Source organism: Cebus imitator, unplaced genomic scaffold (assembly GCF_001604975.1).
Source record: "Cebus imitator isolate Cc_AM_T3 unplaced genomic scaffold, Cebus_imitator-1.0 Scaffold180, whole genome shotgun sequence".
NCBI lineage: Eukaryota > Metazoa > Chordata > Mammalia > Primates > Cebidae > Cebus > Cebus imitator.
The window spans coordinates 1638950-1658743 of record NW_016107495.1 but is presented as its reverse complement, the minus strand read 5'-3'; the positions used below and the strand labels follow the sequence as shown (position 1 = coordinate 1658743).

General features: G+C 35.9%; 1 protein-coding gene across 5 annotated transcripts in view; it reads right to left on the bottom strand.

Annotated features, from left to right (window-relative positions):
* The window catches only part of BABAM2 (BRISC and BRCA1 A complex member 2), a 449656-nt gene that overhangs the window by 388346 nt on the left and 41516 nt on the right, over positions 1-19794 (bottom strand). For all 5 annotated transcript variants that reach the window (XM_017545672.2, XM_017545670.2, XM_017545671.2 and 2 more), the window contains exon 3: positions 16407-16483. In XM_017545672.2, coding sequence (XP_017401161.1) covers positions 16407-16483 — 77 coding nt within the window. The remainder of the gene's footprint in view (positions 1-16406; positions 16484-19794) is intronic.

The following is a 19794-nucleotide window of genomic DNA, read 5'->3' as shown; positions in this document are numbered from 1 at the left end:
AAAGAAATGAAATATATAATAATAGCAGAAAGGATGACTAGAGGAGTTGGGTCAGAGGAAAAAGTGCTGTATAATATTCTTAGGTTCTTACATGATAAATGAAGTATTATAGTATTTTTAATGATAGACTGTGAAAAGTTAAAGATATGTATTCTGAATACCAGAACAGCCATGGGGAAAAAAAACAATGACATATAGCTCAGAAGCCAAGAGTAGAGACAAAATCAAATCCCAAACTATTAATTAATCCAAAAGAAGGCAGTAAAAGAAATGAAAATGAACAGCAAGATACAGCCATAGTGATAATAATCAGAGTAGGATTAAATTACCTAAACATTTCATTTAAAAGGTGGAGATTCTCAAGCATAAACAAAGAGCATAAAACAGTGAAATACACAGGAGAATAATAAAGAAAAACCTATGAAATAAAAAGCTGGTTATTTTTTAAAATCAATAAAAGGGTTAATCTTCTAGCTAGATTCATCAAGGAAAGCAGAGAAAAGACACAATGTAGCAATGTCAGAAATGAAAGATAGGACATAACTACAGGTCACACAGGTAGTAAAAGAATAACAAGGAAATAGTATGAATAACGATATGCCAGTAATTTCAACAACTTGGATGAAATGAACAAATTCCTTGAAAGACAAGGCTGTAAAAACTCAAGAATAATTTAAAAACCTGTTAGCCCTATATCTGTTAAAGAAATTGAATTTATAGTTAACCTTCTTCCTCTCTCTCTCTCTCTCTCTCTTTCTCTCTCTCTCTGCCCATGTCCAGATGGCTTCACTGGTGAATTCTCTCTAACCTTTAAGGAGGAAATAAAATCAATCTTTCACAAACTCAGAAAACAGAGGACTGAATACTTCCCAATTTATTTTATAAAGCCAGCATTACTCTGATGCCAAAACCAAGCAAACAACTACAAGTAAAGAAAAGAAATACAGCATCAAATATAGATGCAAAGTTATTTTAAAAGACATGAGTGAATCAGCTCCAGTAATACATCAGAAGGATAATACACCATGATCAATTGGAATTAATCCACAGAATGTAATACTGGTTCAACATTTGAAAATCAGTTTATTCATCATATTAACAGAATAAAAGAAATAAACCAAGTAGACAGAGAAAAAACATTTAATATATATTAACATTCTTTTCATAATAAAAACTCTCAGCAGGCCCGGCGCGGTGGCTCAAGCCTGTAATCCCAGCACTTTGGGAGGCCGAGGCGGGTGGATCACGAGGTCAAGAAATCGAGACCATACTGGTCAACATGGTGAAACCCCGTCTCTACTAAAAATACAAAAATTCAGCTGGGCATGGTGGCGTGTGCCTGTAATCCCAGCTATTCAGGAGGCTGAGGCAGGAGAATTGCCTGAACCCAGGAGGCGGAGGTTGCGGTGAGCCGAGATCGCGCCATTGCACTCCAGCCTGGGTAACAAGAGCGAAACTCCGTCTCAAAAAAAAAAAAAAAACCTCTCAGCAAACTAAAATAGATGGGAACTTCCTCAGACAATTATGCTTGATGAAAGACTAACTACCTTCTTAAGACTAGGAATAAGGCAAAAAGGTCTGACTTCACCATTTCTACCTACCACTGGCTATTAAGTATTGTCTACCGCACTAGATACTACAATAAAGCAAGAATAAGAACTATAAATTATATTAATTGGAAAGAAAGATGCAAAACTGTCTTTTTCACAAGCAAATATGTTTTTGAAGAAAATACCTAAGGAATCTATTTTAAAAAATTAGAATTAATAAGTAAATTTAGGGACAGAGCAGCATACAAGGATAAATATACCAAAATCAATTATATTTCAATGAATTCAGAAAAGGAAAGTTCAAGAAAAACACACTACTGTAAATCAGCATCAGAAAATATGATATATTTAGAAGTAAATTTAACAAAATTGAATTAAGATATATTCACTGAAAACTACAAAATACTGCTCAGAGCAATTAAAAATGACCTAAATAAATGGAGATGTTAGCATTTTTATCTCTTGGAAGACTCAATGTTAAGACGTTAATTCTCCACAAACTGATCTATAGATTCCTGGCAGGATTTCTGTAAACAATTACAAGCTGATTCTAAAACTTCTACAGAAATACAAAGAACTTAGAATAGCCAAAACAGCTTTGAAATAGAAGTTACAGGACTTATACTACCTTATTTAAAGACTTCCTATAAAGCTACAGTAGTCACGATCATGTTATAATCACTTAAGACATATTAAGGGAATATAACATAAAGTCTAGAAATAGACACATACTTAAATTGTTAATCAACAAATACATGACCAAAAGTAGTTCAAGGCCAGGCACAGTAGCTCATGCCTTGGGAGTAATCCCAGCACCTTGGGAGGCCGAGATAGAAAGATCACTTGAGGCCAGGAGTTCAAGACCATCATCGCCAACATGGTGAAACCCCATCTCTACTAAAAATACAAAACAATTATCTGGTCAGGGTAGTAGGTGCCTGTAGTCCCAGCTACTTGGGAGGCTAAGGCAGGAGGGCTTTCTTGAGCCCAGGAGGTCAAGGCTGCAGTGAGCCATGATTGCTACAATTGTGTCACTATCTTACACTACAGGTGTTTTCTTACTGGGTAATAAAGTGAGACCTTGTCTTTAAAAAAAAATAAAAAGTAGCTCAAAATGGATCAATATCAAAGTTGCCAAGAATATAGAAAAACAAATAGATCAACAATACCAAATTTTGGCAAGAATGTAAAAGAACTAGAACCTTACAAATTGTTAGCAGGAATGTAAAACAGTGCAACTACTTTGGAAAACAATTTAGTACTTAAAAGTTAAGCACACACTCAGTTTACAACATGGTAATGCCACTCCTAGGGAATTACCCAACAAAAATTAAAACATATCTCCAGAAAAAGACATGTATAAAAATGTAATGGCAAGTTGACTCATAATAGCAAAAAACTGGGGGGAAAAAAAAGTTCAAATGTCCTTCAATGGATGAATAAATAAAGAACTGTGGTATAGCCATACAATGGAATGCTATACAGCAATAAAAGGAACAAAGTACTGAAGTAACATGGATGAATCTCAACAACATGATGCTGAATGAAAGAAGACATATACCAAAAACTATATATGATTCTATTTACATAAAATTATAAACAGGCAAAACTGTTTCAGTTTTAGAGAAATCTGACTCAGGGTTGAGAGGATGGTGATGGAGGGGACCGACTTTGTGTGGGAAGGAAATGTTCTATACCTTTTGGGAATGGAAATGTTATTTATCTTGACTGTGGTGTGGTTATAAGTGTTTACAATTGCCAGAACACATAGAACTGAACACTTAAAGGGGGTACATTTTATTATATGTAAATTTACTACCTCAATAAAGTTGATCTTTAAAGAGTGGGATATAAATTTAGACCTCGGAGTTACTGTGTTGATTAACTGAAATAATGTAGATAAGTAAGCTTAACCATAAAATAAATGCCCAATAAGTTAATTTAGTAATTATATCAGCCATTTTTAATAAACTATAATCAGTACCAAACACAGATTTTATATACTATATAGTTAGCTATAATTAAACTGACTTCACAAATTTAAATTAACAATATTAGTTGCTATTCCTAATATATTTATTCTATCCCATGAATTCCAAGAAAATAAAATGTTCTAAAACTCCGAAACAAAGGGATCCTGAATATCTAAGGAGAGAGAATGTCTAATCCAGAAAATTAGCACTCTTTACTTGCCATTCAATGAGCATTTTGTAGCACATTCAGTAAATCAAAAGTGACCTGCCTCCATAATTAGCCTCTAAAAATACCTTAAACACTAGATAATAATAATCTTTAAGTAAATGAATCTTTTTAAAAGACAAAAATAAAAGTAAAATTATGCCTCTCAGCATGATGCAAAATACCAAGTCCCTAGAGAGCATCCAACTTTTTACTTAGCTCAACTGTTGCAAGTCATAGTAAAAATGGTTAACTCCTACTCTCCTTGCAAGCAATCTTGCAGACTAAAAGAGAACTGGTCTAGGGAGCCTCCTAAATAGAGAGCATTTCCATTAGAGTGGCAGGTTTGTGAGCGCAAATCAAAAACCAAACACACCACAAGACAGGCTATTTTATTATTTCCTTGGTTTGTCCTGCTAAAGCCAAAACAGTATGGCAAAAGCAGAAGCAGGAAAGGAAGGCAGGGTAATTGGGAAGTATAATGGGCAAATTAGTCACGGGGAGCAGCTTTTTGACTTGGCTTGTTGTTAGCTGAGCTCCAACTGGAAGGCTGGAATGTCAGACTGTGACTGGCCTTGAATGCCAGGCTGAGAGATTCAGTCTACTAAAATACTGAAGGGGAAGCAAAAGCAGAAAGATTACTTGGTTAACATTTTCCAAACAGATTATTTTAACTAGTATGAAAAACTTTAAATAACATTGTCATCCCAACAAAAATGCCAACACCTATAGTCACAACAGCCAGCTTTTGGACCAGTGGCTGAGGTTCAAAATGTATGGTATGGGAAGGTTCACTGGCTCATGCCTGCAATCCCAACACCTTGGGAGGCCACAGTGGAAGGATGGCTTGAGCCCAAGAGTTCAGGATCACCTGGGCAATGAAGTGAAACCCCATCTCTACAAAAAAAACAGTGATGCACACCTATAGTCCCAGCTGCTTGGCAGTCTGAGGCTGGAGGATCACTTGAGTCAGTGAGGTCAAAGCTGCAGTGAGCAGTGATCATGCCACTGCACTCTAGCCTGGGCCACAAAGCAAGAGTCTGCCTCAATAAATAAATAAATAAATATTTTAAGAAAGAATAAGTAAAAGAGTTCTCAGGTGCCCTGCCAACAATATGTCACTTAGATGGGGTTGGTAGGCAGGCTATGAAACAATTAGAGACTAGCCTATTACATTAAGAAACCTAGGCCAGGTGCAATGGCTCATACCTGTAATCCCAGTACTTCAGGAGGCAGAGGCAGGTGAACTGCTTGAGCCCAGTTCAGACCAGCCTGGGTAACATGGCACAAACCCATATCTACAAAAATTAGCTAGTGTGGTAGTATGCACCTGTAGTAACAGATACTTGGGAGGCTGAGGTGGAAGGATTGCTTGAGTCAGGGAGGCAGAGGTTGCTGTGAGCCACGATCATCCACTGCACTCCAGCCCGGGTGATAGGGCGAGACTTTGTCTCAAAAGCACAGTATGATAACAAAGCAAAGAAAGCACAAATTCTTATAAATGAGATAAATCAATAAAGTCTCAATATCTATTTCAGCTGATGCAACAACAAACTTTCCAACACCACTGGGTCCTTCGGGCACCATCAGATTAGTTATCAGCTGCTATTTGACAGCAATCCATGCCAAGCCCCTCAGTGTCTCTACATTGTGCTACATAAGTAATGAGCAGGAAAAAAAAGGGCATTCTCAGTTTCCTAAGCTGATTAGTTAGAACAAATTAATAGGTAATAGATCTGAGATGGAGAAACATTGTGTTAAAACACACACAAGCGCACACACACACATACACACACACACACACACAAAAGCAGGAGCCAAACCACACAAGGAGATATAGATTAAAAATGAAGTTGAATTTTAAGTAGATTCACTAAAGTAGAAGTTCCAGAACAGTATGTGCAATGTGTTTGTAAAAATCTATGCATCTGTTTGGCCATTATTTAATTAAATGGTACATTCCATTTAAATAACAGTTCTGAAACTGTTCTCATTTTGTTTTAATCATTCTCAAAAAAATGCATGTTTAAATTTCGTGATACAGTGTTGAATCCTTAAAAATGAACAATTTTACACTGCTCCTCTGAGGACATGGAAGATAATATATTATCCATATCATAATCTATTTTTTCAGACTTTTTCCTCTGAAAGGAAAAGTATATCAACTTCAAAACCTTTGGGTATTTCTTCACTCTGTCACAAATGCCTTTGAAATATCCATCATTCCTCTCAGATGATAAACAACTGTATTACTCCAATGTTAAAGACAAAAGGAAAATGTCTACATTTTCATTTGGAAATTCGTTAGAAAGAATTCCTGAAACAAGGCAATGAACACCTTTCTGGGTATCTGCCAATCTATGCTTATCTTATCTTGTGTTAAAACTGACCTCAAGAAATCAGGTTGATAATACATGACGCAGAAATCCGGCCATATAACTTGATCACAAGTGGTCACTTGGCCCAAGCTGCCAATCAGATCCTATCTCCCAGGAATTTAAACTTGATGACAACCTCTCTGGTGGCCTTGAATTGAGTTCCCATGCAGGGGATCAGGAAGTCACTTCTACCCAATGTGGAGAGAAACAGAAGTCAGGGGTGGGTGGAGGGACCTGTTAGAATACAGTGACAATGGAATATACTGCAGGAGAAAGATACAAACATGGACACAGATGCTGACTGGCTACTATGTCTACAAGCCTTCCAGTCCCTGGTTCTAGTCCCTGAGAAACCTGGCTGTCCTTTCTGCCCTTGGGCATCACAGGCTTTATTTGATTCCTTACAAAGACAAATAAATTCTTCAATTTATGTTAGTTCCAATGGGTTTCTTATAATCAAACAGTCCCTGATTAAAATAAATTGTTTAAACAACAGATAATTTTAAAAATAAAGCCAATGTTAGCAAACTACCAGTGTTAGCAAACTGCTTGACTTACTAGCCACAGACTTGCTCAATATAACTTATAATATTTCAATAATCTCTCTTGAAAGTTGCATAAACAGCATTATTCAAAGAACTGGCAGAATTAAGTTCTGCCACTTCCTATCAAACCTCATCATTGTCAGATCCAAAGAATGCACATGGTTCATTCTTTCCACAAACATTTATTAAACCTCTCTAAATGCCAGGCACTCAACTAGAGATTGGAAATAAAAGATGAGCCAACAGCCTCACTCCTTGCCATAATTTAAATAGGGTACACAAAAATACAAATGCTATAACTTCTTCTAGAGTTAAGTGTTACAGAGCATAACGAGGATGGCTATTTTTACAAACAGGTGTTTATATGAAGCTCATGGCTCTTTCTATGTGAATAGCTGCTATAGCTGGAAAATTTTCAACCACTTCAGTTGCACCATCCTAGACCTCAGCAGGTATTTCATTCAAAGCAATCTCGATCACTGAAGATTCACATTTCCAGTATCATTTAAGTAAGTATGAGTTGTATCTTCTGCAACTGTGAGATTCAAGTACTTCTCTTTACTTAAGATATGCTTTGACATTTTTCAATAGAATCTTACACAAATTGGCAACTCTTTTATTGGTCAACAGTTGTCTCTTCACAGTAAAAGACCTGAGGAAGCAATAACATCATTCCTAATGTACTGTAATACTCTGATCTTTTTTATTTCAATTATTTAACTTTGAATGGGCACGATAATTCTGTAAGAATCAATTTGTGGTAGAAAAGACCCTAGTAAGACCAGCATCTCCAGGCCCTAGCCTTTCTCCTCAGGCCTAAGAGAGTCAAGGAAAGAAGGGGGACTGTCCCAGAGACCTTCTCATCAGGTCAGCCACATAGTCTGGATCTATAGTGTGACTCAAGCTCCTCCGTACCCAGGTAGAGGTAAGGCCAGGCCTCTAGCAACTTGGAGTTGTTTGTAATGACCTTTAAAGGCCCAAGGGCCTGTCCCCATCCTGACTTCAAGGCATCTGCTTCCCTGTTTCATATCACATGACAGAGAAACCTGTTCTCATGGCATGTAACATCCCTGTGAAGACAGCGTTGTATATGATTTTGTATTTTTTAATTCATTTTAATCTAGAGGTTGGAATTATTGGAACTTACATTTTAAAAAGAAATAAAACATTTAAAATAATAATAATAATAATAAACCTTTGACCAGTGTCTTCCAAGTGGTTTGATCAAAGAATTTATAGGTGTTTTCAAAACACACTCCAGAATGTAAAAATTGGAAAGCCCTATGGCCTCTCTTGTGTGTATGAAGTGTAAATCTGGTTTGGTTTTGTTGCTTTGGATTCTTTTGGGTTTTTGTTTTGTGTTGAAGATCAGACAGTGATCACTCTGAAAGACTGAAGCCAAGAATTTGTTAACTATGATGTTTACTATAAGTTATAGAACACTCAATAACTACTAAAAAAAAAAAAAAATTCCCCCCCGAAAAAAGAAATATGCCCTCTCTCATCTCTCATTCTCATTAACTGCACAGTTTCCTTTATTCACAATGAAACAGATTCACGGAAGTACTATTTTCTAGTATATAATATATTTTGAAATTAAGTTTTAGTTACATGCTATTTTCATTAATCTGATTTCAGAGGGCAGAGTAAAATATGTAAAGATAAAATTGATTCAGACTCCAAATCTGCAAAGCGCTGTACGTTCTTCCTGTTTTCTGAATTGTTAAGAGCAATGTTCCAATTACAAATTCCTTGTGTAATAAATAACTTCTAAAGATTAAATTTCTGTTGGCAAAAGGCTGATACAAGTAACAGAATGTCACATTCTTTATAATACATAGTTCAACCAACAAAAATCTGAACACCAAAAATTCATTAATTCATGCATCCATGTATTCATTCTACTTCTTCAACAAATATTTAATTCAATATCTTTACTGTGCTAGGGACTGAAAATTTAATTTAATAAACAACAGTCTCCATCTCTAACTTTATTGAGCTTAAAGTTATGAAATAAAATTACTGTAAGTTCTAGTAAATTACTGAATACTTTGATTCAGCATTGGTTAGAACTATAGTTTAAACCACACATCACAAGTTTTCAATGGGATTTAATGAGAAATTTTAGATAAAGAAATTGTTTATATAAAACTTTTAAGATGGCAAAGCACTAAGTTAGCCATTACCCTTGACTTGGAAAGAAAAAGGAGAAGGTTAGAGTATATTTATCTACTATTTACCATAGAATATAATTTAATCTATATTTACTCATTTTCCTCTTACCATATAATTATGTTTCCTTAGAGGTCTGTTTCTTTAAAAAGGCAAAGAGCGTTTCTGTTTGCTGTGACAGCTATCTTCCCAGAGTTTGTAAAAGTATATAACCTTTCAATTAACTGTGTTTGTATTAGAAAACTGCATTTGTTAAAATGTGTGTTGCTGAATATTGTGTTTGTTCATCTAAAGATGAATATTATGTTAGTTTTAAGAGGCTGAATTCTATCACAAATATTGTGGAAATTAAACACTATGACCTTAACTGATCTTATATACAATAGATTTAAGGTTATTAAAATTAATGGAAAGTCTAGAAATAAATCCATGCTTCTACAGCCAACTGATTTTGACAAAGTTGCCAAGAACATACATTAAAGAAAGGACAGTCTCTTCAATAAACTGTGTTGGGAAAACTGCATATCCTCATGCAGAGGAGTAACACTAGACCTTACCTCTCACCATATACAAAAATCAACTCAAAAAGGATTAAAGAGTTAAATGTAAGATCGGAAACTATGAAACTACTAAAAGAAAACATAGGAGAAATGCTTCATGACATTAGTCTCAGTAAGAATTTTTTGCATAAGCTCTCAAAAATACAGAAAACAAAAGCAAAAATATTCGGATTACATCAAACTAAAAAGCTTCCGCACATCAAAGGAAGTAATCTACAGACTGAGAGACAACCTACAGAATGGGAGAAAATATCTGCAAATTATACATCTAACAAGAGGTTAATATGCAGAATATATAAAGAATTCAAGCCACTAAATAGGAAAAAGAAAATAATCCAATTAAAAATGGACAAAAGACCTAAATACATATTTTTCAAAAGACATACAAATGGCCAACTGGTATATGAAAAAATGTTCAACATCACTAATTATCAGGAAAATGCAAATCAAAACCACAATGAGATACCATCTCTCTCCAGTTACACAATGGCTACAGTCAGCTCTCTACCCATGGTTCTGCATCCACACATTCAACAAACCAGTTGATCAAAAGTATTCAAAAACCAGGCTGGGTGCGGTGGCTCACGGCTGTAATCCCAGCACTTTGGGAGGCCAAGGCAGGTAGATCACTTAAGGTCAAAAGTTTGAGACCAGCCTGGCTGACATGGTGAAACCCTGTCTCTAAAAACAAACAAAAAAAGACAACTGTATCTGTATTGAACATTTACAGACTTTTATCATTATTCTCTAAACAATAACATAAAACAGCTATTGACATAGTATTTACATTGTATTAGGCATTATAGGTAATCTAAAGATGATTTAAAGAACAAGCATAAGGCAAAGATATTTTGGGTTTGGTTCCAGACTAATGCGATAAAGCGAGTATCACAATAAAGCAAAGTCATATAAACTTTTTGGTTTCCCAGTGCATCTAGGAGTTATGTTTACTACACTATAAAGTGTGTAATATCATTATATCTAAAATACAATGATAATATCTGATTTTAAAATACTGTATTGCGGTCGGGCATGGTGGCTCATGCCTGTAATCCCAGCACTTTAGGAGGCCAAGGTGGGTGGATCACCTGAGATCAAGAGTTCAAGACCAGCCTAGCCAATATGGTGAAACCTCATCTCTACTAAAAATACAAAAATTAGCTGGGTCGTGGTGGCATGTGCCTGTAATCCTAGCTACCTGGGAGGCTGAGGCAGGAGAATTGCTTGAACCTGGGAGGCAGAGGTTGCAGTGAGCTGAGATGATGCCACTGCACTCCAGCCTGGGAGACAGAGAGAGACCCTGTCTCAAAACAAAACACAACAAAAACAAAAACAAATACTGTATTGCTAAAAAATGCTAACAATGTTTCAGCCTTCCATAAGTCACAATCTTTTTGCAAGTGCAGGGTCCTGCCTCGATGTTGATGGCTGCTGACTGATTAGGGTGGTAGTTGCTGAAGGGTGGCATGGCTATGGCAATTTCTTAAAATAAAACAACAAATGAGTCTGCCACATTCATCTACTTTTCCCTTCAGAAAAAATTTCTCTGTAGCATGAGATACTGTCTGATGGAATTGTAATCACAGAACTTCTTTACAAATTAGAGTCAATCTTCTCAAACTCTGCTGAAGCTTTATCAACAAAGTTTATGAAATATTCTAAAGCCTTTGTTGTCATTTCAACAATGTTCACAGCATCTTAACCAGAAGCAGATTCCATCTCAAGAAACCACTTTCTTTGCTCCTCTGTAAGAAGCAACCCTTCGTCTGTACAAGTTTTATCATAGTACTGTAGCGATTCAGTCACATTCTCAGGATCCACTTCTAATTCTAGTTCTCTTGCTATTTCCAACACATCTCAAGTGATGAGCTGCATTGTCAATGAGCAATAATATTTTGAAAAGAATCATTTTTTCGGAGCAGTATTTCTCAACAGTGGCTTTCAGTAAACCATGCTATAAACAGATGATTGTTATTCCACTGTAGAACACAGGCAGAGTTGGATTTAGCATAATTCTTATGGGCCTTAGGATTTTCAGAATGGTAAATGACCTTGGCTTCAAATTAGTCATTAGCTGCCTTTGTCCCTAACAAGAGAGTCAGCCTGTCCTTTGAGGCCAGGCATTGACTTCTCTCTAAATATGACAGTCCCAGATGCATCTTCTTCCAACATAAGGCTGTTTCATCTACACTGAAAATCTGTTGGTAAGTGTAGCCACCTTCATCAATGATCTTAGCCAGATCTGGATTACCTGCTACATCTTCTGTTTGAGCACTTGCTGCTTAACATTGCACTTCTATGTGATGGAAATGGCCTCTTTTCTTAAATCTCATGAGCCAACCTCTGCTAGCTTCAAATTTTCTTCTGTGGCTTCCTCACCTCTCTCAATCTTCTTAGAATTGAAGAGAGTTAGGACTTGTTCTTGATTAGGCTTTGGCTTAAGGAAATGCTGTGGCTGGTTTGATGTTTCCTTCAAACCACTAAAGCTTTCTCCATATCAGCAATAATTATTTCACTTTCTTACAATTCATGTGTTTACTAGAGTAGTACTTTTAATTTCCTTCAAGAAATTTTTCTTTGCATTCACAACATAGTTAACTGTTCGGCCAAAGAGGCCTAACTTTCAGCCTGTCTCAGCTTTCAACATGCCTTCCTTACTAAACATCATTTCTAGCTTTTGATTTAAGGTGAGAGGTGTGAGACTCTTCACTTGAACCCTTAGGGGACATTGCAGGGTTACTAACTGGCCTAATTTCAATACTGCTGTATCTCAGGGAATAAGGAGGCCCAAGGAGAGGGAGAAAGGAAACAGGTCGGTCAGTATGGCAATCAGACATACACATTTATTGATTAAATTCACTGTCTTAGATGGGTATGTATGGTTCATGGCATCTCAAAACAATGACAATAGTAACATTCAAGATTACTAATCACAGGTCACTACAACAGAATAATAATGAAAAAGTATGTGGAAACACTTCATGATTCAAAAAGCAAAAATTTTTAAGTTTAAAAAAATAATAATTAAAAAGTTTGAAATGTTACAAAAATTACCAAAATGTGACACAAAGGCATGAAATGAGCATATGCTTTGGAGAAACGGCCCTGATAAACCTGCTCAACGCTGGATTGCCCCAAACCTGCAATAATTTGGAAAAAAAAAAAAAAAAAAACCCACAATAGCCTTGTTGAAGCACAATAAAATGAGGTATGCCTGTACACAGGAAGATGGGCATGGGTTATACATCAATACTATGCCATTTTATATCAGGGACTTGCACAGGAGGTCTTGGAACCAATCCCCTATGGATACTGTAGTGTCGGCTACTTAGCAGGCTGATGCAGGAAGAACATTTGAGCCCAAGAAGTCCAGCCTGGGAAACATTGCAAGAATCTGTCTCAAAAAACAAAAAACAAAACATATATATGTGTGTGTATGTGGGTACATATATGTGTGTGTGTGTGTGTGTGTGTGTGTGTGTGTGTGTATGCTATATATATACATATATACATACACACATGTGTTTTTTTTTAGAAAACAAAACCTCATCTTTCTAATTCTATGAACTTTCATAAATACAGTTTCCATGGTCAATTACCTTTTCCTTTTATTTGTCTATGAGCTGCTTTAAAATAGAATCTTGACTCGCTTTAGTGTAAGAATCGCCCATATATAATGTTCACTTATTATTTATTTATTATAGAGCAAACTGTGGGCTAAATTAAGTCCCTAATGTATAACAATGATACTAAGAATTGTTTGCTAAAATATAATTATGTTATATGTTGAGTGACAGTCCTAATACCCTAATCACAAATGTTATTAAAGGTTTCCCATGAAGATCTTATAGCAATGAGAGGATATAGGGTATCAATAAATGCTTCCTAACATAAACTCATACTACTAGAAAGATGTCTTTGAAGTCACGTTATTTTTGTCTCAAGACTGTGGACTGACCATACACACTTATTTCTTCTCCAAGACTCACCTTCCAATCCCATTAAATAATAGTGAATACAGAAAGATAAAATCCCAAACAACAAGAAGATGAAGAGGAAGGGAAGAGAGTGGTAATCAGTAGATGAGAAAGTTTAGCAAATCGTTAGAAGGCAGAAGGCAGATGGAAGTGTAATACTTGACAAGATAGGGCAGAGAAAAGGTTTGGCCTGCAATAATGTGGGGAAGGGGCTACTGATGAGGAGTATCCAGTGTAAGAGGAGGCAAGAATGAGACACAGGGCTAAGAACATGGAGAGTAAGCAAAAGCTCCTCAGGGAATATATCTACCCCCTGAAAATGACATGGTGACCAGGTATGTATCCCCAGATAGTCACTGAAGAAATAGAAAAAACTATGTGAGGAGAGCTACAACAGCTGACTCACATCTGGCCCATCATCCATCCACATATTCCATAATTCTTGCTCACCTACTCAGAACTCCCAATCAGTATATTATTGTCTATCTTAAACATAAATGAATGCCTTTTTATTGAAGAAAACTATTGAATAAAAGAGGGAAAAAAATACGATAAACAAAAATATAATCCCTAGGAGAAATTAAAATAATTCAGGTAACAGAAGAAAACTTAAAAAAAAAAAAATCTCTAAATTTTATTCTTTGAAGGATTTTAAAGGACCTATATTCATAAAATAAGAACAAGATGCTGAGAACGAGAAACAGTGCAAGAAAGAGCTCTTAGAAATTAAGATACCCAATTGTGTCTGTGGTAATAAAAAATTATCAGATGGGCTAAAGGAAAGGCAGAAGGGTGGAGAGAATGGAATCCGAGCAAGTTATTTGACAAGGCGTTCCAGCAAGATAAGCAGGTAACCTGTTTACCAAGAAATCATTCTACAAAACATAGAATCTATGATACATAGATTCTACAAAACAAGGTCAAATTCAAAAGAATAACAAAGGCAAATCTCACAGTAATAATTATGCAAGAACAGGCCTACAGAGCAATCATTCAAGTAATTTATAGACAAGGCACAGAAGACAACTACAGATTTAGAACAAACAGTAAGTTACCAAACTTGAAAATGCAAAAGGAAAATAACCAAAGACAAAAGTTGAGAGGTGAAGGAAGAGGAATTAAAGGAATGGCAATATCTTCATCTTACAAAATGCAGAGCCAAAAGACACAGTTATCTATGGTTGGTTAATAGAAAACTAAAAAGTATACTACACTAAGTGTTCACCATTCTTGCACAGAGATTCTCCCTAAGTAATAACAATACTTACTATGTGCCAGACACTTATTAAGAATTCTTAGGGGCTATTCATTTAACTGTGTAATACAACATCTAAAGTGATCTATTAAAAAAAGTAGGCAAAACTTTTTAAGCTACAGGGTAACCAACACAGGAACCAATAATGGTGATATAATTACATTTTAAGAAGGAAAAGAAGAAAGAGTTAAGGGGTATAAGGAAAATAGGCTGATGCTTCATGTATCGGCACAGGAAGTCAAAAGATAACAATGTCTAAAACTGATAAGGCAAGAAACAGAGGCAAAAGTGTATTATTTAAAGATATGGAGATCATCCCCAGGGAGCTAAACTGAACAATTTTTAGAATCTATAAGTGATTCTCTCAGAAAACTGGACTGGGAGAGAAGACTACTGATTTCATGTATCAAAAAATTACAGTACTTTTACATTTTTAACCACATGAATTATTTACTTTGATAATTTCTTTTAAATTTAGTTAATAATTTTTCAAAAGAGTAGCAATCGAATCTGTCCTACTACTTCAGACAGGTAAAATTATTTTATATTTTAACAGTTTCTAGAAAATGGTCTAATAATGCAAGTCCGACAAGTATACATGTCTTACATTTTTCATTTAATGTTGCATTTGATAAATTAGTATCAAGTAATTCCACAGAATATAGTACTAAGAATACAAAACACTATACAGAGACGTGGCCCCTCCTGGCGTGTAATAGTAGAACATGCTGGTCCACAGGCCAAAAAAGCAGTTTACCCATCTGTCCCATGTTTAATACCCATGTTCTTTATTTTCTTTTCAAGAATAGAATAATAGGCTGTTCCCCACAAGTATAGGTTCAAGAGAGAAAATTCCTGGTAAGATTACCAATAGTAACTAGCCAAAGCCATTGTGATTTCCAACCTAGGCTAGAGCTTCAGTATTGGTTAATAGTGACAGAGAAAGGCTGATACAGACTTGATGGCTGCTGTAGCTGGTGGGGTAAGTCCAAAGACAGATCTTCCATACTATCCATCCAAGATCAAAAACTTGTGGTCCAGGAACTCAAGTCAGCCCACAGACATGTTCAATTTAGCCTGCATAATATTGGCCCATACTGTGTTTTTAATTTTGAAAAAGTAGCAACAACTAAAATTGACAGAATTCATGTAAAATTCCATATTTCCACCTTCTCTCAATAAATTAGTAGAGATACTCCCCTTAGGTGACAGGGTGTCGCGATTTGCCACACTTAGCCTGTTTCCCTCACTATGTTACCAGTCTAACTCTTGCAGACCATTTGTATCTCTGATCTTTGCTGTAAAGGGGATAACATGTTGATAGGCCCAAGCCATGCCAAGCATTTTTGAGGTAGGACTCTTACACTTTGGAAACAACAGAAGACATCAATGACAAGTCGTGGCACAGTGGTTCCACACAGGGGTTAGCAGCAGTGATGAACAGTAGCCACTCCTACCTAAAAACTGTTTCTAAATGGCCAGGTATTCTAAAGCAATGGACTCTTTATTGAGTATTATGTAAGCCACCTATAGAGAAAAAAACACAAAAAAATTACTGTGCATGCCTAAAAATTAAGAATTTCTGTGCATGCCTATTTAACCACAACTTATTCCCTGCCAACTGCCTTATTTTTAATCAAACTAGAATTGAATGACAGATAAGAAAAGTGGTAAATCCTAGCGATCAATATCTTAGGAGATAACAACAGCAGGAAATGAAAACTAAAGCACAAAGTCCAGTAGCTGACACTGTAACCTACATTTCAAGTAAAATAGTCATCGTTTACTTACATTTTAATGTCTCTCCAGCATATGGTATGTGCAATTTAAATCGGTCACAGTTGGGCCCAGGAGTCAATGATGTGCAGCTTTAAAAAATGCAGAAGAGAAGAAAGAAAATATTTTTAAAAAACAAACTTTAAAAACCCATATACTTATAATACTAAACAAAAAGTGATCTTTATACATAACAGATTAAAACACTGGCTTATAGAACAAAACAGAAGCCTTTAATTGTCATGGAAGCCAAGACAATAAGACTTACCCTAAAACAAATAATTCATTTATTTCACAATGAATAAAGCTTACATGTGTTCTAACCAGTTGAAGCACACGAACAGTGTGTTTCAACTACTTCTCTCAAAGAAGCAGATCTCAACTTTTAAAATTAGGTATATTATCCAAAGCACATGTCTATTCTTATGCCAAGAACTGTAAAATAAGAATAGTTTTATGATCATATTTTAAATATGGACTCTTAGCTTTCACTCTGTTAGTACAAAAAAAGAGTCCATTTTTGGCCTTTTTCTGGTACCAGGTGGTTTTCTTTCCTTCCACAAAGGTATGGTGCTGCCTTTAGATTTGGCGCAACCTAACTTTCATCTGCAGGAAAGCACAATGAGCACTCAATTTCAGGAAAAATACAAATTTAAAAGGCAGGGGGTAGTCACCCAGGTCTGAACAGTTTGGTGTTTTCTTTTTGTTTTGTTTTGTTTTTCAAGACAAGGTCTCGCTCTGTAGCCCAGGCTGGAGTGTAGTGGTGCAATCTCTGCTCACTGCAGCCTCAATCTCCCAGGCTCAAGTGATCCTCCCACTTCAGCTTCCCAAGCAGCTGGGACCACAGGTGCTGCCTACCACACCTAGCTTTTTTNTTTTTCCAGAGAGGAGGTCTCACTATGTTATCCAGGATGGTCTCGAACTCCTGGACTCAAGTGATCCTTCCACCTTGTCTCCCAAAGTGTCAGGATTATAGGTGTGAGCCACTGTACCCGTCCTGGTTTTTTTTTTTAGTCTATTATTCCACAAAGTTATATAATGTTTCTTGCTCATCACAGATTTACTGTACAAGATAATTTGCAATCTTAGAAGTCATAAGTTCAACTGCATAACAGCTACATAGGCTTCATAAGTTAACAAAATACTAATATGAAGTCGATTGAGAAAGTAATATGCTTAATTTTGTTATAAAAAGATGAGGTCTTTAATTTATAAATTAAAGCAAGGAGGCTAATTTTGTTTCATGATTCCAAAACTGGCTGTGAAGCAATTCTTAAAAAGAACCTATAAAAGTAGTTTAATGAATGGAAGCATAGTTGAAATAAATGTACAACTTCCCTTCATAGTGACTTGGAAGGGCAAAAGTCATTTAAAAATAAATTGAAAAAATTTTGGCTTAAATAAACTAACTCAGACCCCACATTAGATTTACTATTACTTTTTCCCAAAACTATTTGAATATTAAAGAAAAGAACCAGACAGTGGCCAGGTGTGATGACTCACACCAGTAATCCCAGCATTTTGGGAGGCCAAGGTGGGCGAATCACCTGAGGTCAGGAGTTCGAGACCAGCCTTAACAACATGGTGAAACCCCATCTCCACTAAAAATAAAAAATTAGCCAGGTGTAGTAGCATATATCTGTAATCCCAGCTATCAGAAGGCTGAGGCAGGAGAATCGCTTGAACCTCGGAGGTGGAGGCTACAGTGAGCCAAGAAGGTGCCACTGCACTCCAGCCTAAATAACAGAGTGAGACTCCGTCTCAAAAAAAAAAAAAAAAGAAAGAAAACAAAAGCAGACAGAAACTTTAACTCAGATATATTTAACATAAGTCACTAAGTTGATTATTCTTCATTATCTTCAGAGGCCAATAAAAATACTAGTTTATAAACTAAACAACAAAGTTGCACAAGCAATTGAATGGTAACCTATTTTTATTTTTTACACGTTTTAAGAATACTTTCTCATTTTCCTTTCAATATAAAAAAAATTCTTTGGAGTATATTTTAGAGGTATCATATTCCCATAATCTTTTCTAGCCCACAACATAGCAGTTATTTTAAAAGACTACAGAAAACATAAACTCTAGCATTATAAAGTATAATCTAATGATGGTAATGAGCATCCTGTCATTATGAGCATGCTGTTATGAACCCTATAAGAACACCAAGAGTTTTCCTTCTATTGCATTCAACTGCAATGCTTTAAAATTATGAAAAACACCATTTACAATCAAGTATCTTTTTTGGCCTGAAGCATCAAATTATCTAACTACGTAGCTTAAAGACTGAAGTTATTAGCTGTACAGGAAATCCACATAATTAACCTGATTCCAGTTTGTTTGAATAACTCACTCCTTTTTCAATGAGAAATTGTTTTTTTCCTGAATGGTTACACTCACTGTTAGGGCACACTCTTTATTATATACTTTAGCCAGGACTGGGAAAGTATTTTTGTGCACTGCTATGTTGCCTTCCTCCCTTACTACATCAACAGCTGGTTCCAGCAACCTCAAGGTATTAAAAGGCACATTTCTAGTGGGGATAGGAAAAGATTTCCTAAAGGATACAAAATTATAGCAAGGTAAGAGGAATAAGTTCTAGTGTACTACACCACTGTAGATGACTATAGTTAATAATAAATAGTTTCAAATAGCTAGAAGGGGGATATTAAATCTTTCCATCACAAAGAAATGATAAATGTTTGAGATGAGGATATGCTAATTAACCTGATTGTATCACTATATACTATATGTATCAAAACATCATTACAAACCCCATAAAAATGTACAATTCCTATATGTCAATTAAAAAATTAAAGTTTTATAAAGAAAAAAGTATATTTCTCTATCTCTTTGGTTCATTCACTGATTTTTTTTCATTTAGATAGGATTTATCAAGCATTGCTATAGGTGTTAGGATTATAGGATGGACAAGACAGAGAAGATCTACCGTCTCATGTTACTTAAATTCTAGTAAGGGAAGAAGAAAATGATAAACAAGAGACAAACATATAAAGATGGTTTAGGATTGCTAAATGCTATGAGGAAAATAAAACAGGGTGCTGCAATGAAGCAGGAGCTACTGTACACTGGAATATCAAAGAGGACCTCTGGAGGAGGTGAAATCCGAAAACTTTGAATAACACAAAGGGGCCCACCACGCCAAGTTCTGGGAAAGAGCATTCCAGGCAGAAGAAAGAGCTGGTGCAAAGGTGGAAAGCAGGAACAAGCTTGGTACATCTGGGGAAGAAATCTTGATATGTCATAGCAAGGCGGCTAGAGGACAGTAAATGAGGGAGAGAAGAGCAAAAGATTAGGACATAGTCAATGAGGGAGAGAGGGGCAAAAGCAAGGGACAGATCACACAGGGCCTTGCAATCAGTTGCAATTCATTCGGTTTTTA